This window comes from Leishmania panamensis (genome assembly GCF_000755165.1).
Source record: "Leishmania panamensis strain MHOM/PA/94/PSC-1 chromosome 35 sequence".
In the NCBI taxonomy this organism is placed as follows: Eukaryota; Euglenozoa; class Kinetoplastea; order Trypanosomatida; family Trypanosomatidae; genus Leishmania; species Leishmania panamensis.
This window is the reverse complement of record NC_025882.1, coordinates 383,573-403,934: the sequence shown is the minus strand read 5'-3', so window position 1 is coordinate 403,934 and position 20,362 is coordinate 383,573. Positions and strand designations below refer to the sequence as shown.

Here is a 20,362-nt window from a genome sequence, read left to right as displayed (position 1 = left end):
ACGACACCGCAAACCCGAGAGAGAGAGAGAGAGAACAAGAAGGAAAGTCGATGTGGGAGAGTCACACACGGGCATCATCAGGCGCAATGATCACCACTACGGCAGCATAGATGCATTGGGAATTCCATTGCTAGTGAGGTCGAGCAGGGCGTTGCACAGAACCACAGAACGGCACTTCTTGGGGGAAAGTTCTTCTCTTCTTTTGCGTGCCCTGACGGTAGTGACGGGAGATGCATTACTCCAGTAAGAACACGTCAATGCTCTTTCTCTGCGCTGCTTTTTGTGTGTGTGGGGGTGGAGGGGAGGCACACTCTTTCTCCTTAACGCGATTGGCGTGAAGGCACGTTGTACTGCATACAGTTGATTGGCCGAACCGAAAGACCAAGCGAAGAGGAAAGGCAGACAAAGACCCTGCGAGGCACTTTCTCTGCACGCAACACGATCGTAACAAAATGAAGGCCTCTCCCCCTCCCCCTCCCCCCCAAGAAAAAAAGTGGCACGCACCACCATCGTAGGTGGCACCTTAGAAAGGCGATGGGGGTGCTGAAAAAAAAAAAACGGTATGGGGTAGACGCATATCCCACAGCTGAAGAGTCCCAGTGCGATTTCGCAGCAGCCGGAGAGTAACATCCACAAAACAACTCACACGCGTCAGAACATAAAGAGGGTAGCAAGGAAGAGAGTAAGTCATTACTGCAGAAAGTGAGAAGAATTACCCCGAAGGATACGTTACCAACCTCATGTAACAGACGATCTTTTTTTTTTTTTTGCATCTCTACAGATCCGCCGTACCGTCGCTGTCCATGCGTCGCGGGGCATGGAGCATGATCGACTTGAAGTAGGGGGAAGCGGAGCAAGCAGTCGGCAGTTCCTTCGCGTCAGTAACGCGGAGACATTGCAAGACCAGTTCTGACGTCATCTGATCTGATGTAAAGTTGCACTTGCCTTGAGGTATGAGTTTCACCATCGCGTAAGCAAAGCAAGTCGCTCGCCAGGAGAGCCACAGTTTGCACTCATGATTCTCGTTGCCCTCTGTGCGCGCCATCAAGCAGTCCGCGCGACCCAACCTGTCCGGTGGGCACTCCGTCTCGAGAACACCGCGGCATGCCTCACTCAGAGAACTGAACTTTGTTTCAAACGGCCGCACTGCTCGCGAGGGTGTCAGAGCCGCGCAGTTCTGCAGCAGTACGCCGGCGATGATGCAGAACACCGTAAACGTGCGCAGGAAAGGCATCAGAGAGAATCTTCTGCTGGTGCTGCTGTATGTCTATGCGTATGTCTGTGTGAAGGGGGGGGGCGTGCGTGCGTGCCTTCGAGTGCTAGAGGGCTACCTCACCTTGTTTAATGGTCAAAACATCGAACAAAATGGCGCTCCTCTCCCCCAAAAACTGTGAAAACAAAGCCTACAAGACCCAGCGGAGACTCACAAGGTGCGTAGGGGAAAATGATGCTGTCAATGCTATAGCGAAACATACACAAAAATGGCAGCCCTCCTGTACCCTCGGCCTTCTCTCACTCCCGGTAGTAGCCGCTGCAGCAGGGGAGGTGATTCGTGTGAGAATGGGGAGAGGGAGGAAAATGTCACAACCGAAGTAGTAAGCGAAAAAAAAAAAACAGTGAACCACGGAAGGGTGGGAGGAGTCAGTACCACAGCCGTATGCGGTTGCTTCTTGGCGCCAGCACCAGAGGCAGTGTCTGTGCATGTGCGTGTATGCACGGTGTTCCAGTACGCAGCAGAAGGAGCAACAAAGGGGAAAGGGAGAGGAGAATAGAGCGTTTCGCAAGCTGGCATGAGGGAGGAAAAGAGACAATGTGAATAAGGATACTCACAAGCTAGAAAACGAGAGATGAGGAACGACGCAGCAGTGGTCATGTGGGAGAGTGGATGAGCCATTTACTAGTAGCTGCTCGAGGTCGTAGAGGTCCTTGACAGAGCAGACCACAATGGCACGTCCCACATCGCGTACACACCACTGCACTCAGAGTCTGCTCCTCTCCATACTCTGAGAGATAGCGTGAGAAGAGGTCTGTAGAGGAAGACTTCTTCCGTGGCGTTCTCACTATAGGAGGCGACCGACGCACTGGGGTTCTAAGCCTTCAATGCAGTTCTCTTTCCCTTTTTTGGCCAGCGGTTTCTTCATGACTAAGCCGCAAGGCAAGAGAAGGCGATTCGCTTCGGGGGGCAGAATCTTCCCCGCGGGTATTTCAGACACCCTCGATATCGTTTGCAAGGGGAATAGCGGATCGCTGCCGTCAGCTTGCGCAATAGCAACTAGGGTGACAGTCGGGCGGAGGATAGAGGGAGAACTGGCCGCTTTGTTTTGTTTTTCGTTGGGCTACAGTCGTTCTAGTGTCGCCGCCGTTGCTGCTGCTGTTGGGATTCCAGAAAGGGAAGAGAGAAGTCTGGGGAAGGGAAGGAAGGGGAGGGGGGCAGCAGTAGCGCGTATTAGCGTACTAAGGCATCCCCCCTTCTTGTTAGGATTGCGATTACCCTAAAACATCCTGCCAGATGACCGGCGTTTCCGTCTTCACCGACACATTCAGCTCGCCTCGGCCTCCCTTCTTCCTCCCACCGCCTCCGATCTCGCTCACTCTCAAGCCGATCAGTAAGAGCTTCATCCGCACACCCGACGACGACGACAGAGGTTCTGCGTCAGAGCAAAGCCAATGCCAACCGGGATCAAAAAGTAAATGTTCTGCGCAACAAAGCCAATTACCTCACCTACGCCACTGGATGCGCTGGCGACGGTGGACGTCTTGGCGTCCGTCGCATCATGCGGCGGCGCCGTGAGGGGCTCTTCGTCCGCAGGTGACAGACCCGCGGAGTAGTAGAAAAAGCGCTCCACCGGTGAGGCGGCAGGTGGGTACGAGCGAACTACTTTCGATGTCATCTGCAGGAGTTTGTCAAGCGTGTGCACTTGCAGTGACAGCAAGACGGTGCACAACGGTGTCTGTGTAGCACGACTCTGCTCGAGAAAGGGGCTAACATATGTGCCCACCAGCGAGCTTTTGTTCCACCATGACCGCAAGTGTGCCACACTCCACTCTTCACGAGGGTCAAACATCTCCAGTCCGATGCACGAGTTGTGCAGTGGTATCGCATGGTAGTGCTGCCCTACTTGTAGCTGTAGCAGCGTGTCAACAATGTCGTTTACCCACTCTGAAGCAAAAAGCGACACAAGCAGGTTTCTCGGCTGCAGAGGCTCTGGTACTCCAGTAGCCGAGACAAGAGCTTTGAGGTACGCAAGGGCTGCCACGCTGTCACCGCTGCCCACGTCCACGTGTACCAAGTCCGGCGAAAAGTCGTGCAGTGTGTACGAGTCCTCAAAAACAACGAAGGCAAAGGGAACCACCTCCACGGTACCCCATGTGGAGGTGCCCGAGTAAGAGTCATTATGCCGCACCCACTCCTTGAACAAGCGTCTTCTGGAATCCTCGGTAGGCAGCTGCTCCGCCTGCGTTTTTAGGACCGTGGCCAGTTGAGCGTGCTTCACGGAGGACCGGTAGCTGCACTGTTTGCATGAACTGCACAAGGCCTGCAGATCAGCATAGTCCAGACGCCCGACAAGCGGCATGGCTGGCCTGTGTTTCAAGCGGGTGGGCGGAAACTGGGGAGTCAATACACGGTGCTCCGCCAGTTCCCGCATTGCAGCCAGTGACTCACTCGCCTCACCAAATACAAGAGCAAAGTTGGTTATAGGACGTGTGCGTGAGCCGAAGGTCGTAGCGCGGTAGGCGGTTCGATGAGTCCTCAGCGATGCCGTCGCGATTCGGTCAGACCACTGCTGGGCGACATACGGTGTCACGCATGACAGGGCGCTGCAGAGGTGTAGCACAGAACGTCGTCGTGTTGAGAAAGGGACAGTCCCGCCCCTCTGACTGGTTGTGTCATGCGACTGCGTAGCGTTGTCAACTCCGTCGCGCAGAAGCACGGCGCTGAAGACGTCTGCTAATGCAATCACCAGCCGCGAAGGCATCTCCGTCTCCTTCCCATTATTTACCATGGCGCCGGAGCCACTGGCAAAAGGGAGATCGACTGAGAAAAAAGCGCCGAGGGCCCTGGACACGTACCTCGCGCTCTGCACGCCTGCCACGGGCACGACCAGTACAGTGTGTTTCTCCGCATCAACTACAACGGGAGTAAAACCTTCGAGAAGCTCCCTCTCTGTGAAACCTATCGGAGGTGTGCGATACCGCGCAGAGAGTAAATAGCTGCTGAACTGTGGGTCAAGCACAATCATCGAAAGCACTACGGTAATCAGAAACACAACAACTGATAGTACAGCATTGCCTACGTGATAAATGCGGCGACCCCCGTGTTCCGTGGCCATTGTAGACGTCAGCGGCATCTCATCCGCGAATATTTCACACTCCTATGGACGGCAGAGGTGATGATGCCTGGGCAGAGTTCTGGGTTAAAGATCAAGCCAAGGTGCAGCATGAAGCACGCCTTCGATACATTAACTACAGAGAGAAAAATACGCTGACACCGTAATGCAGCTTTCACCTTCTTCATGCACCAGCAGCAGCAGCGCCAGGTGACACAAATACAGCACTGCAGTGAGAGAGGACGACCACCACAAACGTGCAAAGGAGAGTGGGGGGTTGGGCTGTCGGTAAGGGGGAGACGAAGAAAAGAAGGAGCGCACCAGAAGAAGGTGGTGGCGGGCGTTGCAGACATGCAGGGAGAGAGGGGGGCACTGTCCACGATGGCAGAGATGCGCCCCACCAACACACGATAATCCCCAACAAAGCTGCAACGCAGAGAACGTGCGTCGCTGTGCGCAGTCCATAATGGAAAAGGAGAACATCGGGATCAACGCGACGCGCAACGTCACACCAGCCACATCCGCGGTGCACGGGCCAGAGGCACACGTTTCTTGTCTCGTTCTTGTTGTTCGCCCTTACCGGCATCGCGCATACAAGACAAAATAAATAAATAAACACTTGGACAGCTGCAGTTTGTCGCAAAGTCCGCAGCCGCCTGCTCACATCAGCCAGTCTCCCTTACCAGATACGCCCAAGAGACATGAAGCAGTTGGGCTTCACTTCTTGGCGGCCTTGCGCTCGGCGACCTCCGCGCGGACGGCCTTGGCCTTGGCGGAGCGGTCCTCCTTGCGTGTCGCGCGCACCTCCTGGATGTAGGACAGGTCGGCACCAACGATCGCACGCTGCACCCTCACCGCGCGAGCAGCGCGGCGGCGGTTCACGCGGTCCGTCGTCGTCTTGCGGTGGATGCGGCGGTACGTGCGCGTCCACGGAATAAACCTCGGGTTCTTCTTGCGCATGTACAGCGCGAAGCACTTCGGGCGCGAGAAGGTCAGCACCGGCTTCGTGGACAGGAACGCGAAGGGCACGTACCGGCGGCCGTGGCCGGGGTGCACCGCGAAGTGGGAGAACTCGCACTCGATCGTACGCATGGCGACTACGAGACACAAAGAGTAGAGCTGGAAAGAGTGATGGTGAGAGTAAACAGTGATGCCCCAGGAAGGAAGGACGGAATGAGGAAGGAGTAGAGGGGAGGGAGGCGCAGAAGAAAAAGTGAAGAGACGCGAATGGGGATGACAGGGGTATGGCTGAGTTTCTCGAGTGAGGCAGAAAAGAGACATAGCGGGGCTGGGTGCAGAAAGCGCTGAGTGTTGAGTGGTAACAAACAGAGCGCTAGACGGAAACGGAAGTTCAGCCACTTTCACCAGTTGGGCCAAGCAGGGGGTCCATCAAGATTGGTAGTCGGCCTATGCGTGTGTTAGAAGCGAAAGGATTCACCACCCACCCACACGTACAAAGAAACGTCTCTCTCTCTCTGTGTGGTGAATGGGTGTCTCAATGTGGATACTGAAGGCGGAGAGCATCAATTAAACCTTCTAAACATTGTCCTCAAAGACCGAGTGCCGTTTCTCCCACCCCAGAAAGCGAAAGCTCCTAGCGGGAGTTGAAAGAAGTCAGGGCTGGCCGTCAGCTCAGTACGTGAAGTCGGTCTTCAGGCGGTTCAAGTAGCCAAACATGTGCGCGCGTGCCCGTGTCTCACGCACTTCTCGTGGCTCTTCCAAAGTTGTCAGGTACGGCTCCACCATCTCTAGTGCGTGCCGCAACGGGGCCTCCCGCTCCCCGCGACGGTCCAGAGTCTGCAGAAAGGTCCCGAGGTAGTTGCAGGGAATAAAACCCCACATAGTCTGAACTGCACTCTTGTCGTCATTGACGTCAGTCGGATCGCTCGCCGCGGTTGAACCTCGGTCATCACGCCGTCGCCGGCCCTGCAATGATCTCTCCTCCTCATCCAGGAGAAGTGGCCGCGAGGGGGCACGGCGCTGCTTGAGTTCCGGTGGCTCGGTCAGGACAGGGAATGCGGCGGCCGTGAGATGGGGTACGCTTTGCACGTAAACTTCCCGCTCCATTGGAAAACGCCAATAAAGGCGCCGATAGCGGTCCATGCCAAGCGGCTCGATAATGGCGCCGTGGTCATTGCCATCCTGCAAGCTGAGCAATCGCGCATAGATCTCCTCGCGCTTGCGATCGACACCCTTGAGGATAGCTTCCCGCTCGGCCTCAAAAGTCCTCTCCGCCCCCTCCCCTGCGGCCTTTGCCTTCGCTTCTTGACAGCCCTCAGCCTCGTCACCGTCCTGCTTGCCATCCTCGGCGTTGCTGGAGCCTTGGTCGTCCTCCGTCTTCACTGACTCGGTCTTTCGCTTGCTCCTTGGCATTTTTTTCGCATTGCGGGCAGTTGTGGTAGTCACTGGCGGCAACGTGCGCAACAGCGCCTTTAACTCCTTCTCCGCCTCCTCACGAATCTCCTTTAGCTTCTTCTCAACGTTCAACGTTTCATCTTCGCGGTCCTTCTCAAGACGGTCTGCTTCGCTGCGCACGCCGTCGCTGCTCAGTGCCTCTAGCACACAGAACTGAAGCAGATTAAGGCGATCAATAACGTCGACGTTTCCCCAAGACGCCAAGGAACGCAGCTCTGCTACCTTCATCATTGTTATCTTCAGCTCCAGCAAGAACGGGTCTGTATCCACCTCCTCTTCCGCAACCGCCTCAGCGGCGCTTTCGCCTCCCTCCGCCCCGGCAGCTGCTGGGTTCTCCTCGAGCCGTGAGCCCCCCTCTTCAGCTGACGTGTTGGCGTCGTTCCCTTTTGACGCAGCGGAAGATGGCGAAGACGATATCGAGGAGGCTACATCGCTCTCGCCGTCGCTGTCATCCTTCTCGTCGCTTTCTTCCTCATCCTCCTCGGTACTAGAGGCGCGGCGTTGCTGCTGCCGTCGCTTCTTTTTGTTTCCACTTGACACTCCGACAAACTCGACAAGGGCATCGAACCAGTTCTTGCCGCGCGTCATGATACGCGGCGCCTCGGGAGAGCGGAAGCGCAGGTTATCTATCGAAACGTTGAGCAGACACTTGGTCACCTCCTCCATCAGCCCATTCGCGTCCTGGTCCTCACACTCGATTCCTTTCAGGAAGGTAGTAAATCGCATCTGTGACAGACTGAGCGCACGTGGCACTGAGACGAGCATGCCCCATATATACAGCGCCTTTTCAAAGAGTTCAGGAGTGCCAAGCGGTAGCCCCGCATCGTACGCCACGTACCCTAACGTAGACGGGGTGACGAGCGTGGTGTCTTCTTGAAGGTCTTCCTCGTACTCGTCACTGCCGTCGCCAAGTCGCCGCCGCATCAGCTGCCGCTCTTCCTCTTTTTTGCGCTCCAGCTCCGCCTTGGCTTCCGCCTTTTCAAGAACCCGACGCTTCGCCTCGTCGCGCTTGGTCCGTGCGGCATCACGCAGCAGCTGCTTCCTTGCCAACTCCTCCGGCGTCGGGCCCTTGAATGGCTCAGTCAAGAAGCCCTCAATGTGGTTGATGACACTCAGGCAGGCGTGGGCGATGGGGTGCAAGAGGTCCTCATCGAGCTCGTAGCGGCACTCCTCGTCGTTGCGGAATGTGTCGCTCGACTGCTCTAGAGCAAGCTGCACGGCATCCAGGGTGACCCCGTGAAACGGCTCTAAGGCTCTTTTGTCCGTCCTTGCTTCGTACTGTGCGCGCTCGGCATCCATGACGGCTTGTGCCATTCTGAGTTGCTTCTGAAGCGTGTCGAAGATGGGGACGAGGTCGTTGAACTTGGTCGCGAAGATATGCCCCAGCACCTGAATCGTGGAGTGCAGCATCGCGACGACCTTCTTTTCGTTGTTTGTTAGGCTGCGGAGGCGGCCCCACACTAGACCGCCGCCTCGGCCGGTGCGCAGACTCTTGAGCCCGCTAGATGGCGTTGGCGCATACACAGCGGCGAGAGGAGTATTGTCTCCGTCCACCTCGATCTTCGCCACCTTGAGTGCCGCGGCATCTCCATGTGAGTCTGCGTTGGCGGCAGGGCCGTCGGTAGACTGTGAGCGCCGGCGACGCTGCCGCAAAGACCCTGTGGAATTCTGCGCGGCGCCACCGCCGTCCTCGCCTGTGGCCAACGCTGTCGCACCTTTCGACGTCGCTGGGCTGGAGGGGACGATCATCGGCTCTGGCGCAACCTTGCGCAGCATGTCCACCTTCTCCCCAGCGCCTTTCGCTTTCTGCCGGTGCTCCTTTTCCATCGCGTTCAGCACGCCTTCTAGATCCGAGAGATCCTTCAGCGATATGTGCGCCCCTGAGGCGTTCGCAAGAACGATGTTTTTAACACTTTGAAGGAGTTCTGTGTTGGTGGCAAACAGCACGACAGTGCGTACAATCGCGTCAGTGTTAATTTCGACTCTCTTGGCCGTCTGCGAGCGGGCGGACAGGGGAATGTAGCTGATGAGGTCAGAGACGTAGACCCTCGCGGCGTGCAGGGCTGAGACGGCGTACTTGCCTCGCTGTTCCTCGCTTCGCTCGACAACAGAGAGTGACGCCACCAATGTCTCCTCCGAGGATGTGATCTTGTACGGCAGTACCTCCTCAGGCGGCAGAGAGTTGAAGTCGGTGACGGTTCCCTTAACGTCCGCCGCCTTATACACTTGATAAGGTGACCGAGCGGTGATCATGAGGAATGCAGGCGCCCTTTCCAGTTGACACGACACACGTTAGCTACGAAAGGTACAACAACAACAGAAAAAAAAACACACACACACAAAGAGGAGCGCTTCAGTGAAAAATACCAGCGACGAAGCGACAACTCTGAGTGGGCAGTGTAGGCGTATGTCTGCGGAATGGAGAAGGCGAAAGAGCGAGAAGGCGTATAAGAGGCAGTGAGTCTTGCGGTGACGTGAATGAAGATGTGTTCCTCTTCCAGCCTTCACCGGGGGCAGCACCACTGACTGCGAAGCAGGAAATCAGCTACTGATGCGTTCTCTAGGGTGACTGTGCGGGTGTATGTACGGAGTGGGGAGGGTGGACGTGTATGGTGTGCGCATGTATGGGGAGGATAATGAGGGAGGGAGGGGGAAGGGGAGGGGGTGGTGTGTCTGATAATGGTGAGCGGGAACGAAAAGGTGATAGGACCGAGGCGATTGCGCGTCACTGTCTCGTGCGAAGTGCGCGTGCCTGCTTGATATTCTATGCTGCGGGAGGTGCAACCGCGCACAATGAAAGGGAGAAAAGCGATCAGGCATGGCATTTGACAAGAATCGACGTCGGGGGATGGGGAAGGTACACAATAAAGCACAGGATAGGCGTCTGGCGAGAGCGCTTGTTACCCTTTCCTCTCCTGCGCACACCCACAAGCGCACGCGCAGGCGCTCGACAAAGGGCGAGAGGAGGAGGAAGAGGGAAGTGCTGCATTACAATAGAGAGAGTAGCTGTGGAACACGTCTCTCCCTTTCTCTCTTTGTTTTCTGTGGCCCCCATTTATCGAGTGCGGTCCAGGCGCTTCACCCGCTCGCGCGTTTCAGGGCAAAATCACCTCTGCTCCAGCTGAGGTACCCACTGCCCCAGCCCGAGTCTTTTTTTTTCGTCGTTGTTGTTCCGTACAGCTGTGCACGTACTCGTGGGTCTGCCGCGGCACTAAAAGGCATTCCTCGTGCTTCTGGCAACTACTGACCCGCTCGCCCTCTCGCAATCCACCACAGCAGAATTTGGGGGAACAAGACCAAAGAAAATGAAGGGAGAAGGAAAGAAAACACATGTGAGGAGCTTAAATGAGCTCTGGGATAAGCTCTTCGTCCTTGAGACGTGGAACTGACAAGCGAACGGGCTCGCGGTCGACTCGCGGTTTCATTGTTGCACTTATGCCGAGACCGTCGGCAACGACTCCCCTCTCAACCACCGCTGCTGCGGAGGCATACAGGGTCGACCAGCCGGCATTCCCAGCCTTCCTCATCTTCAGCGTCATCGTGCCATCGCTCTGGAGGTGCGGCATGTAGTTTGGGATCACGGACAACTCTTCCCGCGCAAAAGCCCGCGGCAAAAGCCCGCCGATCGGAACCACGCGCTTGAAGTTGTCGTAGTTTGTGGACTCGAAGAAGAGCGCCGCATCGGAACCCTGCCGGTGGGCGCGCTGCGAGCGCACCTTCATGAGAGTCACCGTGGGGGCAGGCATCGCCGGTGCCCCGTAGCCTTGCGGAAGGCTATGGTCTTCGCCCCTGTCAGTCCAGTCACCGTGGCTCGCCTTCATGCCCCAACTCCTGATGTTTGCACCAGTCGTGGGGTTTAGCGCGGCATCTGTTTTTACAAACTGCAGGTGGTTCTCTCGCATCACACGCTGTAGCATGCCGTTAATGTAGGAAATGTGGTAAAGAAAGAGCTCAATGGCCAACTCATACAAAACATGTTGCACCAGCGCCCGCAGCGTGTATATGTCTCTCGTAAAAGGAAACACCAGGGGTGAGGTGCCGACATCGTGCTGCGTGCTCCACAGGTACATCTGCAACTCCGCGAAGAGGGTCTCGACAATGTCACTCTTAAATTTGCTCACTACCCTCACGCTGGAGGCGAGCTGTTGGAGGTCGAGATGGTCGTAGCCGCGTGCTAGACCATCGTTGCCGTCCATCACGAATTGGAAGCACGTTAGCTTTCCTTTCGCGCCTCCTTCGTGAGGAGGAAAGGTACATGAAATGACACTGTTCAGGATATACTTGACCACATTGTCCCCAACGAACTCCAGTCGCTCAAACTCCCACGAGCGCGCCGAGTTGATGGACTGGCTGTCACTTACGTTGAACGTCTCCACGAGGATGCCGCGGTCTTTCAGTAGCTTCAATAGGTACAGAAGACGTCGTTTGCGCTCGTGGGGGTTGTTGTGGCTTAAAGCGGGAATCCGATGAAACGCAGCGCACGAGTTCAGCCGCTGCCACCACATCTCTATTAGTTCTTCGGGAGTTCCGCAATACGGGCGAACAAGCTCCAGCAGCATGCCTTCCCTCCCAGCGTGCGGGATGCCGTTGGTATGGACATGCCACTGTGTGAAGGTTTCATTGCACAGCTTGCAGCGTTTGGCATCAAAGTCGCAGAACATATCGAGAAACCGGCGAGTGGTGGTGTCGACGCTGACCATGATGTTCTGACTCCCCCTTGCGCTGACGCTGTAGTCGGAAAAATCGCGTCGAAAAATGTTGAGGCGCTGAAGCGGGTCACCAGGATCTGGCGTGCGCGGCGCCACAAGCAGCGGTCCTCCCTCTCGACCCAGCGCCTCGCGTCGTTGTCGGCGGTGACAGACACTTCCACCATCCGCCCCATCACGGAATACATCCACCGGAGTGGCAAAGTTATAGTACACGGAGGCTTTTTTGCCGGACGACCTGATGATGCTACTGCCGCTACTGCCGATAGATGCAGCAGCAACATGAAGTGCAACACTGCTGCTGGAAGTCACATGGGTCAGTCGCGGCAGATGAGGGCTACCTGCTCCTCCTGGTGTTCGCCGCACATGGCCTGCAATCACCCCCGAGGGCAGCCACTGGGAAAGGGCCCTATTTAAACTACAACAACTCATGCTACATCGACAAGCCAAATGAAAGCCAAGCAAGCTAACAAGAAGCAGCTAGGAAGTGAGACGAGAATGCGAAGCAGACAGCACTGGGGTCTACGCAGATGTGTCAGTGAAGCGGACGTCTTTCCTCGGAGAGGAATTAGAGATTCGAGGTAACGGAAGACCACAAGTCCTGAGCGTGGAAGGAGGATTCCTGATAAGTTGCAGCTCTAGCAGTTAGATGTGTATGTGTGCGGGGGGGGGGGTGCCAAAACGCCTCCTCTGGGTGACCAAGCCCAATGTGTCCCCCACCGCTCCCCTGGCAGCGACACAGACGCAGTGCTGCTCAACAAAGAGACGCCGCTAACTATACAAGTCCTGACGCCCCTTCTCCTCCTCCTTCTCTTCCCGTGTCAGGCGAGGCTTCCCGCAGTTGTACAGCGTGTGCACTTTATCATGAACGCAGCGCGCGCGAGAGAGGCGAGTGAGCAGTGGGGGGGGGGAGAGACCCAGCAAGGAACAGTGAAGAAGACAGCAACGGGGAAGTTATGCAGTACTCCATCGCATGAGAAAAAAAACGCCGTGACTCCCACTCCACCTTCTCACATAGGGGAGTGCATGGGACGATGGAGACGCACAGCTGTGTACGGTCTCATGAGCGAGCGGCCACCACGAGTTATCAGGAGGAGCCTGCAGCGATCTTCAAGCTGGAGCCTGTGCGCAGAGGAGGCCAAACCGACATTCTCATTGACCCTACGTGGCTCCAATACTGGGTTCTTCTTGCCTATGCCTCATCGTAGAACGAACGAGACCCATGCCAACGCACGCGTGTGCCTACGAGCTCCCACAGACGCGCACACAGACAAGCAAAGGACAACAACAACACTCCCAAAAAAGAACAAAGCAATTCGCTAGTTTACATAGCCGCCAGCGATGTCCACAATGTGGAGCAACACTCCTACACAGGCGGCAGCGGACATCAACCCAGTAGTACCGCTGTTGCCGGCACAGTGGCGCGCCTGTCAACGTTGAAGAAGCGGGGGGAGCGGGGGGCGGAGGACATGGAGTCAGACGTGGTGGGGGGCCACGAAGTAAAAGGAGAGGAGAACGTTACAGTGCCAAAACGAAAACTGAATAAGCAAACAGAGGCGCTCCTTTTTCAGCGCCTCTGCGCTCCGTTTGGTTATGTCCGTGGCCCCACGTCCATTGGGTCACTTCCTCTTTGAGGACCCCTTGGAGCTCAGCCGACCACGACTGCCGCCACTCTGCAGTTCATTCACTTTGGCCTCAAGGGCGGTGAGTTTCTCCTCGATGAGGTCTAGACAGTCTGTCGACTTCTTCGACACGGCATCGCGAATCTCCTCCAGCTGTGCGCGTATGCCGGCCTTCAATGTGAGACTATCAAGCGTGCCGGAGCGCTTTTGCTCCTCCGAGAGCGCATCGGAGGCGATCCACTGCTCCTCCATCTCGGTCTCCTCAAGCGTGCGCACCCTTTCCTGCATCTTTTCCTTCCACGCATCCTCTCTAATGGCAGCGGAGAGTGGGGGGAGCTGTACAGGCGGTACCTCGACGGTGTCGTTCAGCATTACTGTCCGAAGGGTCGCCACCTCGCGTGGCACAAAGCAGTACACGTACATTTTATAGTGGCGATAGTAGGTGCTCATCATGTACGTGTCGATATCTTGTACTTCTCGGACGCTGAACACCATTGTCGAGTACGGTGGACGGTGCACGCTGTGCCGAACCACGAGCTCTCGAAGGAGGTCGTATGAGTGAAGGCGGGAAAGGCGGTCCGCAACGCTTGTCTCGTGCACTTGATGCACGATGCCGAGCAGCGTACTTGTTTTGAATGGGGAAAACTGCGACGCCTTCGCAAACAGAACGAGGTGACCGTACAAATCGAGCAGCACACTCACCTGTGCCTCTGTCCGTTCGCCCGAGTGTAACAGCGCCCCACCGTGATCGCTGTCAATTCGCTGCATGACAGCTCGCAGCGCCTCCAGGTCTACGGCGTCAAGACACTCGCCCGTCTGCCGCTGGTCGACAACCTGCCATGTGAGGCACTGCGTCATGGGAAGGAAAAAAGTTAAACAAACCAACGTGAACTGAGTTTCTACCGTTGCTGTAATGACGCAACAGCGAGGCGGAGAGGAGCGTAGACAGAATACGACACAAGAGGGAGACAGAGAGTCGAACAAGGTACCAACGGCAGTTAGCATCTGCTCCTTGAGACGCGCAACAAAGAGGCATATGCAGCAAGTCAAGGCGCGACAACACGTAGTTCTCTTTTATCAGACCAGCACGGCACAGAAGGCATACGATACGGTCGTATATACACCGGATGTAAGAAGTGTCACAGTGCGAGCGTTGGGGGGGGGGGTAGACGCCACAGTTTGAAGATCACATCCTCGTGACTACTCTCCTTATCATGTTAGGGTAACCGCACAAGAGCCTACGTCTCTTTTGATTTTCCTTGTGAAAAACAACACACGTCCTTCGCCTCTTCGTTCATTCTCTGTCTTTTTGTTTTGGTTGCGGTGGGTCTTTCAGCACGTACGCACACGAGATGCTACACCCCAGAGCTGCGCTAGGTACGCACTACAGCAACGCGCCGGCTCAGTTGCCGGAGCGCCGCCTCCTGACTCGTGCTCAATCGGCCCACACACACACACACGCGCCGCCAGTCACCTCCCTCTCCGGGAGCGCTCAGGCTCGCCACACCAGTAGGCAGTGAGGGACACGGGTGGGATGCGTTCGAGTCAGGTTCACGCCCCGCCCACCACGTAGAGGGTACAAGGGTGCTCACTGTCGCATGTCGCTCCGACACAACGCCATCCACAACCCCATCGCCGATATGCGTAGCGCTACATTGCGCCAACCACCCCCGCCCCCACCCCCCACGTCGTGGGTGCTTGACCCAGTCACCACCAGCGGTGGCTCGGCACTGGCAGGGAGAGGGAGGGGGGAGGAGGGGGTGGGTACGGGGCCCTGGCTACCCCACACAGTGATGTCCCTCAGTCATCAAGGATGAATCGCGGTGACACACAAGCGAGAAGGTCACCAATAAGTGAGTTGAGTTACGAAACTCATTCACGCACATCTTGCGCTGAATAGCGTCGCCACGAGTGGCTAAGTTGATGCCTTCCTCTTCTTCCTTTACGAATGGGGTCGTCTTGTTATCATTTTCCAGCATGCGACGTGAGCATCCTCTTTGTCATAGCTCGGAAGAACAAAATGCGCGCACGCGGCGCCAGTTCTCGTACTGTCTGCTGCACTCGGTCCTCCACGCAAGAGGCGTGAGCTGCGCCCCTTTCAGACAAAGTAGCCATGTCCAGCGCAGCATCCAGCCCATCACTATCGCTATTCTGCGAGCAATCTTCAGCTGCGTGAAGAGTACCCACGTCAACTGTTTCAGCGAAGACGTAACGCAGTAGTGCTTTGAAGGCATCGTAGTACACTGATGCGCGCTCACTGTCGCCACCGATCGCTGTCGCCTGCAACGCTGCCGTGAGTAACTGGGTATAGTGCGTCAGTATTGTCTGTGTGGACGAGGTTGAGAACGCCTCCTGCCGCAACTGACCGGTAGGGTCCACGAGCACTTGCGCTTTGACTCGCTGCATGTCTGGCAGTTCCAGTGCCTCGTCAACATGAGTCAGCGCCAGGCGCCATCGGCGACCCCGTAGCAGCAACCGCACCACTGCAAGACTACACTCCACATTCCACATCTCGCCCTGAACGGTGCGCACACGCATTGCTGTGTTGCTGAGATTCATCGGTGACTTCGTTAGCAGCGACAAAATAGTGCGGGCCACGTCCCATGAGTACGTCGTCCCCGTCGCGTGGCGCTCCTCGATAGCGCCGTATGTTTGAAAGATCGCCGCCAGTGCAGAGTGCCAGTCGCTGTGCTGAAGAGCCACCGAGCACAGCAATGCTTCGCTACCGCAGTCGTGGTACTCCGCAACGCAGCGAGTCAGCGCTGCGGCTTCTCCTAGCAGCGACAGCGCCTCGATGTTCTGTTGGCGCCACTGCGGGTTCTTCTTTTCTTGTGGTGCATACATGGCGATCCAGGTGCGACGCCACTGACGGCCGACCTCTGGCCGATTCACGGCGCGGCTAAAGCGCAGAAGTGGGAGCAGCAGGCGCGCAAGTACAGCGCGCTCCTGCGGCTCCACACTCACTAAATTCCACGTGCGCGCTGTCTCAGCGGCGTTGACAGTGGAGGCGCTGGGGTGCTGTGTCGCAGCCACTTCCACGTGTTCAGCGTGATCGACGGCGCTCCAGAAGACGTCGAGGGCCCTTAGCCACAAATTGGGTGGGCCATACGTCTTGGGGGCGGTCTGGGTACCATAGGTTTCACGAGACGGCCGCAAACGACTTCCCTGCAATAGCGACACCCTTGTTACTGCAGGTGCCGTAGCGCTGGACTTCGCTACCTCCTGCGCCATGCGATCCAGCGTTGTGGCAAAAAATTCCACAGTGCACGTGCCGCGGGCCAAAGCGATGTCTTTCGTCACGAGATGGCATAGTAGCCAGCAGGCATTACAGCCCGACATTGTACTCGCCAGTCGCTGCAGCGCTTGCCCAACATCAGCCTTCGTGCGCTCGCTGTTCAGGATCGTGTACAACGAGTCGCGGAGGCTGCGAGTAAGAGAAAAGTCGATGCCCACATCGCGCTCCAGTACAGCAACACCAGTTCCGACTCTCGCTTTCACGACACGCGTCGACGACGATAGCGCCGCAACGCGGGCGCAGCGCAGGCGAGCGGAGGTGCGCAGACGCGACCGCGGCGGCTGAATCCAGCGTTCCAGGTTATCCACATCACGGCGGCTAAGCCGATATCGTACTCGCTTCCCCAGTGCGCTAGAGCTGCTGAGGCACAGATGGATTCCTTGTAGGGTGCGGGGAGAGCATGTGGAGGTCAAAATTTGCCACACGGGCGACGGAGATGAGATCCGCCACACATCACTAGCACGCGATGCCACCATCAACTCCGATGATTTGTTGAAGACTCGGACAAGAAGAGCGCAGAGTTCGACATCCTGGTCGGCCATGGCACCAAACATGACCCTCTCGTTCATGCAATTAATATCGAGCTGGCGCACAACAAGGCGTATCGTGCTCGCAGTCGCATTCGCGAGCTCCTGCTGACGCCCCTCAATTGCCCACCGCCACGGCGCCTGTTGGACATGCTCCGCCGTAACTCTCTCCAGCACCTTCACCGCGAACTCCACAAGGAGGACCAGCACCGCGCTGTTCCATACCTGGGAGCCGAAGCGGCGCTGCTTCGGATCCGGTGGTGCACAGAGAAGCTGCACGAGCTGCAAGAGAGTGGTGACCAAAAGGCACGACATGTATGCCCGCTCCGGTCCCGACGTTGTGTATGCCGTCGACACCAGCGGCGACTCCTTGTCGTTGTGTGCCTGCCGCGACACTGGTGAGCCACACAGGAGCTGGAACACACTAAGGAGACCTGCCGGACCGTGCACACTGCGCTCCAGAAACTGCAGGACCTCGACCAGAGACGCAGCATAGTTTGTCGAGGCGGCTGTCGTGAGTCGCAGCCAGACTGTCTCCTTGACAGCTGCACAGCACAGGGCAAACACATCCATCATGTCGCTCAATAGAGGCGTTGACAGCGAGAGAGATGATTGAATTGCAGTCTGACTCGAGGGGGAGAAGCCCATTCCGCACATGAGAGCTGCCGACGATGTCACTGCTGTCTTTGTCAGCGCATCGACGGCATGATTACTCTCGTGGTCTCTGCTGAGTTCGGGCATGCCTTTGGCATTCTCAACCCTGTAGGCGCCTGTTCGAATGGACTTGGCCAGTACCTCTGAGGCGCGGTGGTACTGCAGAGCCTGCAGCACTGTCTGCCGCAAGGCATCAAGGGCCAGTTCGGTGCTCGAGCACACCTCTGTCATCATGAGAGTGAGGTCGCCGCGAATCGCTCGCAGCGCGGAGGAAGAAGTTAAGTAGTCTGCCGCCTCTTCACTCAGCGCAACAAACTCGTCCGGCCGTGATGCCTTTACGCTGCAGAGGTGGCTCAGCCACAGAGCGTGAAGAGCTGCTGTTGCGGCTGTCGCCGTAAAGGGGGCTTCTTCCTTCGCTCTCGCGTCGTGCGCCAGCCGAGGCAGCATCACGCGATGCATCCACTCTTCAACCAACACCTGGGTCTTCCACGGCTGCGCAGGGGCAGCCAAAGCCATGAACAGAATAGATCCACGCAGAAAGCAGTCAGGTGTCATAGAAAGCGCTCCGGCCGTCCCCGCACCTCGATGGTTCGCCTCCCGCAACGTCAGCCTCAGAAGAGCAAGTGCGCCCTTCCAACTTTGCACTTCACGAAGCATCGACTGTAGAGCAAAAGCGACGCCAGTGGGAAGGGCCAGACCTTCTGCCGCCTGACAGGGCAAGTTCCCATCACCCTTGCTCAGTCCTATGGGCCATGATGCAGATATGTAGGCGCCTCGCACTAGCTCTAGAGCCTCCTTCCAGTAGAGTCTCTCAACAGACCGTGGCTGTGGCCGTCGCGAGGAGCATCGAAAGGGTCGCCGCGGCAACGTTGTGTTTGGTTCGGTTGGGCTGCGATGGTCTCGCTGCATGGCGCCGAGAGTGAGGAGGTGCAGGTGTTCCAGAATCGCTGCCATTTCTATCCTCTGTAACGGTTGCCATGACGGCGCTGCGGTGTCCATGTGCACCCTGTTGTTGGCACTCCAACACGGGTCTTCGCTGCTGCGCGTCGATCGTGTGCTTGGCTGTCCATCATCTTCCACCCCGTCCAGATCTTCCAGTGTCCCCATGGAGGCTTCGTAAAGGATCCATCTCTTGATCCACTCCGGCTGCTGGTGAAAAGCCACACGGCGTGCAATGGAGCTGGGTGGCTGTGCTTCGCTATCTGCTCTTCTGCGGTCCCAACGGGAGGCACAGGAGACGCCGACGTTGCTGCCCTCCGCAATGTGGGTCGCACCAGCCACATGTGCATTCCAAGCTGTGTCCCCAGTGCTCTCAGTGGCACCAGCACTCACACCCGCAGGCCTCTCCTTACAGAACGCAGGCGCACCTGTCTTCCTTGCCACGGTGCCCATGCTGCCCATCTGACATGCTAGTGCCTCGCCGCTTCCCTTCCCGGCCTTGTTATGCTGACTTTGGTCTGAACTGTCTGCTGGGTGCACTCGTGTAGTAGGCCCGTGGAGCTGCTTGCGTCGCCGAGTCCCAATTTTCTTGTCGTCTTCGATCACTGCGGTCTTGGCCGGCTTGCGCAGCTGCCTCTCTTCTGTCGGTCCAGGGCTATCGTACGTCAAGCTCGAGAACAGCAGCAGCAGATCGCTTTGATGCAGCTGCATCCCGATACCCATGAGTCGGTAGTAGAAGTTCACCGCCGCCCCCACCGCACGGTAGCGAAGAAGGGAATGAAGGAAGTAGCGCACTTGAAGAACTATCGACTCCGACAGAGCAGATCCAAAGACACAACTGCGATGCAGTGACGTCCACATCGCGAGCAGCAACGCCGCGTCTTCCTCGTGCGTGTCCAGAAAGGTTAGCAGAGGGTCCTCTATGGAGTGCGTACCCACCGCAGAGCTGCGCATGCTACCAGGGGTAGCAGAATCGACAATTGCAGCACCGGTGGAGTCTGCCCGCGGACTTGCTCGTGTGCCACCATCTGTCTCACACTCCACCTCAGCCGTTGTGCGATCCCGCCTGGGTGAAGGAGAAGAACTGATCACATGTGGGACTTGCTCTGCGCCACGTTTCGTCGTCTTTGCGAGACCATCTTGGGAGACTCCGGAGTGCGGCACACGTACAGAAGTGCGCGGCGAGGCGGTGATCATCGCTGAAGCTACCTGCGGCGGTGTCGGCACAGAGCGGGGCGACCAGTATTCTGATCGGTATCGCCACAAGGCACCCCATTTGCGCTGTCGTTGCCGCATCTGTCGCTGCGAGAGTCGCGGGCACAGTACTGCGGAGTCAATCCTGGAAAACAACATTGAGTGGGAGGTTACCGGGCTGGCTAGTGGTGATGCGGAGGGCTGCTGCTCCAGTGGAGGCGCCGTGTAGTTTTTCGTCGCATTCTCTTGATTGTTATGGGCCGTTGTGCTCAGGCTGCGCCACGCACGATAGGTGGCCGATGCCGCATCACGATAGAAAGAAGCGGTGTGCGAAGGGAGGAGAGAGCCAACGGTACGAAGCCGCAGAGGACGCATTCAAGAGTCCTTTGACGACCACATATGAACGGAAGATGATGCGCCGTCGAGCACAAGGGATACTGCAAGAGAAGAAAACACGGCAGTGAGGGGGAGGAAAACAAAGCTGTGCGGTGGGAGCGCGGGGGAGGGAGGGAGGGCAAAGTACAGAGAGGAAGCGAGAGAGGCTGAGGCAGACTACGTCGCGCCGCGCGTTGGAAGGTGCGAGAGAGCACGAGGGTAACCGACTACCACCCCCGCTATGAGCAGAAACTACTGAGACGTCCCGTCTGCACTAAAGGACAACAGAAGAAGCTGACAAGGATGC

At 57.1% G+C, this 20,362-nt stretch overlaps 7 protein-coding genes across 7 annotated transcripts, besides 1 other annotated feature; all 7 read right to left on the bottom strand.

The window, feature by feature from the left end:
* Window positions 1-775: 775 nt before the first annotated feature.
* LPMP_351120 (hypothetical protein) lies at window positions 776-1,234 on the bottom strand (the record flags this gene model as incomplete). Its single annotated transcript, XM_010704747.1, has 1 exon — window positions 776-1,234. One exon carries the CDS (start codon window positions 1,232-1,234, stop codon window positions 776-778), a length of 459 nt encoding a protein of 152 aa, XP_010703049.1.
* Window positions 1,235-2,615: 1,381 nt separating this feature from the next.
* LPMP_351110 (hypothetical protein) lies at window positions 2,616-4,349 on the bottom strand (the record flags this gene model as incomplete). The annotated part of the gene is made up of 1 exon (XM_010704746.1): window positions 2,616-4,349. One exon carries the CDS (start codon window positions 4,347-4,349, stop codon window positions 2,616-2,618), a length of 1,734 nt encoding a protein of 577 aa, XP_010703048.1.
* Window positions 4,350-5,045: 696 nt separating this feature from the next.
* On the bottom strand, window positions 5,046-5,420 carry LPMP_351100 (ribosomal protein L24, putative; the record flags this gene model as incomplete). The annotated part of the gene is made up of 1 exon (XM_010704745.1): window positions 5,046-5,420. One exon carries the CDS (start codon window positions 5,418-5,420, stop codon window positions 5,046-5,048), a length of 375 nt encoding a protein of 124 aa, XP_010703047.1.
* Window positions 5,421-5,960: 540 nt separating this feature from the next.
* Window positions 5,961-8,996, bottom strand: LPMP_351090 (nucleoplasmin-like protein (NLP), putative; the record flags this gene model as incomplete). Its single annotated transcript, XM_010704744.1, has 1 exon — window positions 5,961-8,996. One exon carries the CDS (start codon window positions 8,994-8,996, stop codon window positions 5,961-5,963), a length of 3,036 nt encoding a protein of 1,011 aa, XP_010703046.1.
* Window positions 8,997-10,084: 1,088 nt separating this feature from the next.
* LPMP_351080 (RNA editing complex protein MP61) lies at window positions 10,085-11,881 on the bottom strand (the record flags this gene model as incomplete). Its single annotated transcript, XM_010704743.1, has 1 exon — window positions 10,085-11,881. The coding sequence occupies one exon, from the start codon at window positions 11,879-11,881 to the stop codon at window positions 10,085-10,087; it is 1,797 nt and encodes a 598-aa protein (XP_010703045.1).
* A 1,187-nt stretch (window positions 11,882-13,068) lies between these two features.
* Window positions 13,069-13,929, bottom strand: LPMP_351070 (flagellar C1a complex subunit, putative; the record flags this gene model as incomplete). The annotated part of the gene is made up of 1 exon (XM_010704742.1): window positions 13,069-13,929. The coding sequence occupies one exon, from the start codon at window positions 13,927-13,929 to the stop codon at window positions 13,069-13,071; it is 861 nt and encodes a 286-aa protein (XP_010703044.1).
* A 508-nt stretch (window positions 13,930-14,437) lies between these two features.
* Window positions 14,438-14,884: a repeat region.
* A 152-nt stretch (window positions 14,885-15,036) lies between these two features.
* LPMP_351060 (hypothetical protein) lies at window positions 15,037-20,055 on the bottom strand (the record flags this gene model as incomplete). The annotated part of the gene is made up of 1 exon (XM_010704741.1): window positions 15,037-20,055. The coding sequence occupies one exon, from the start codon at window positions 20,053-20,055 to the stop codon at window positions 15,037-15,039; it is 5,019 nt and encodes a 1,672-aa protein (XP_010703043.1).
* Window positions 20,056-20,362: the final 307 nt, after the last annotated feature.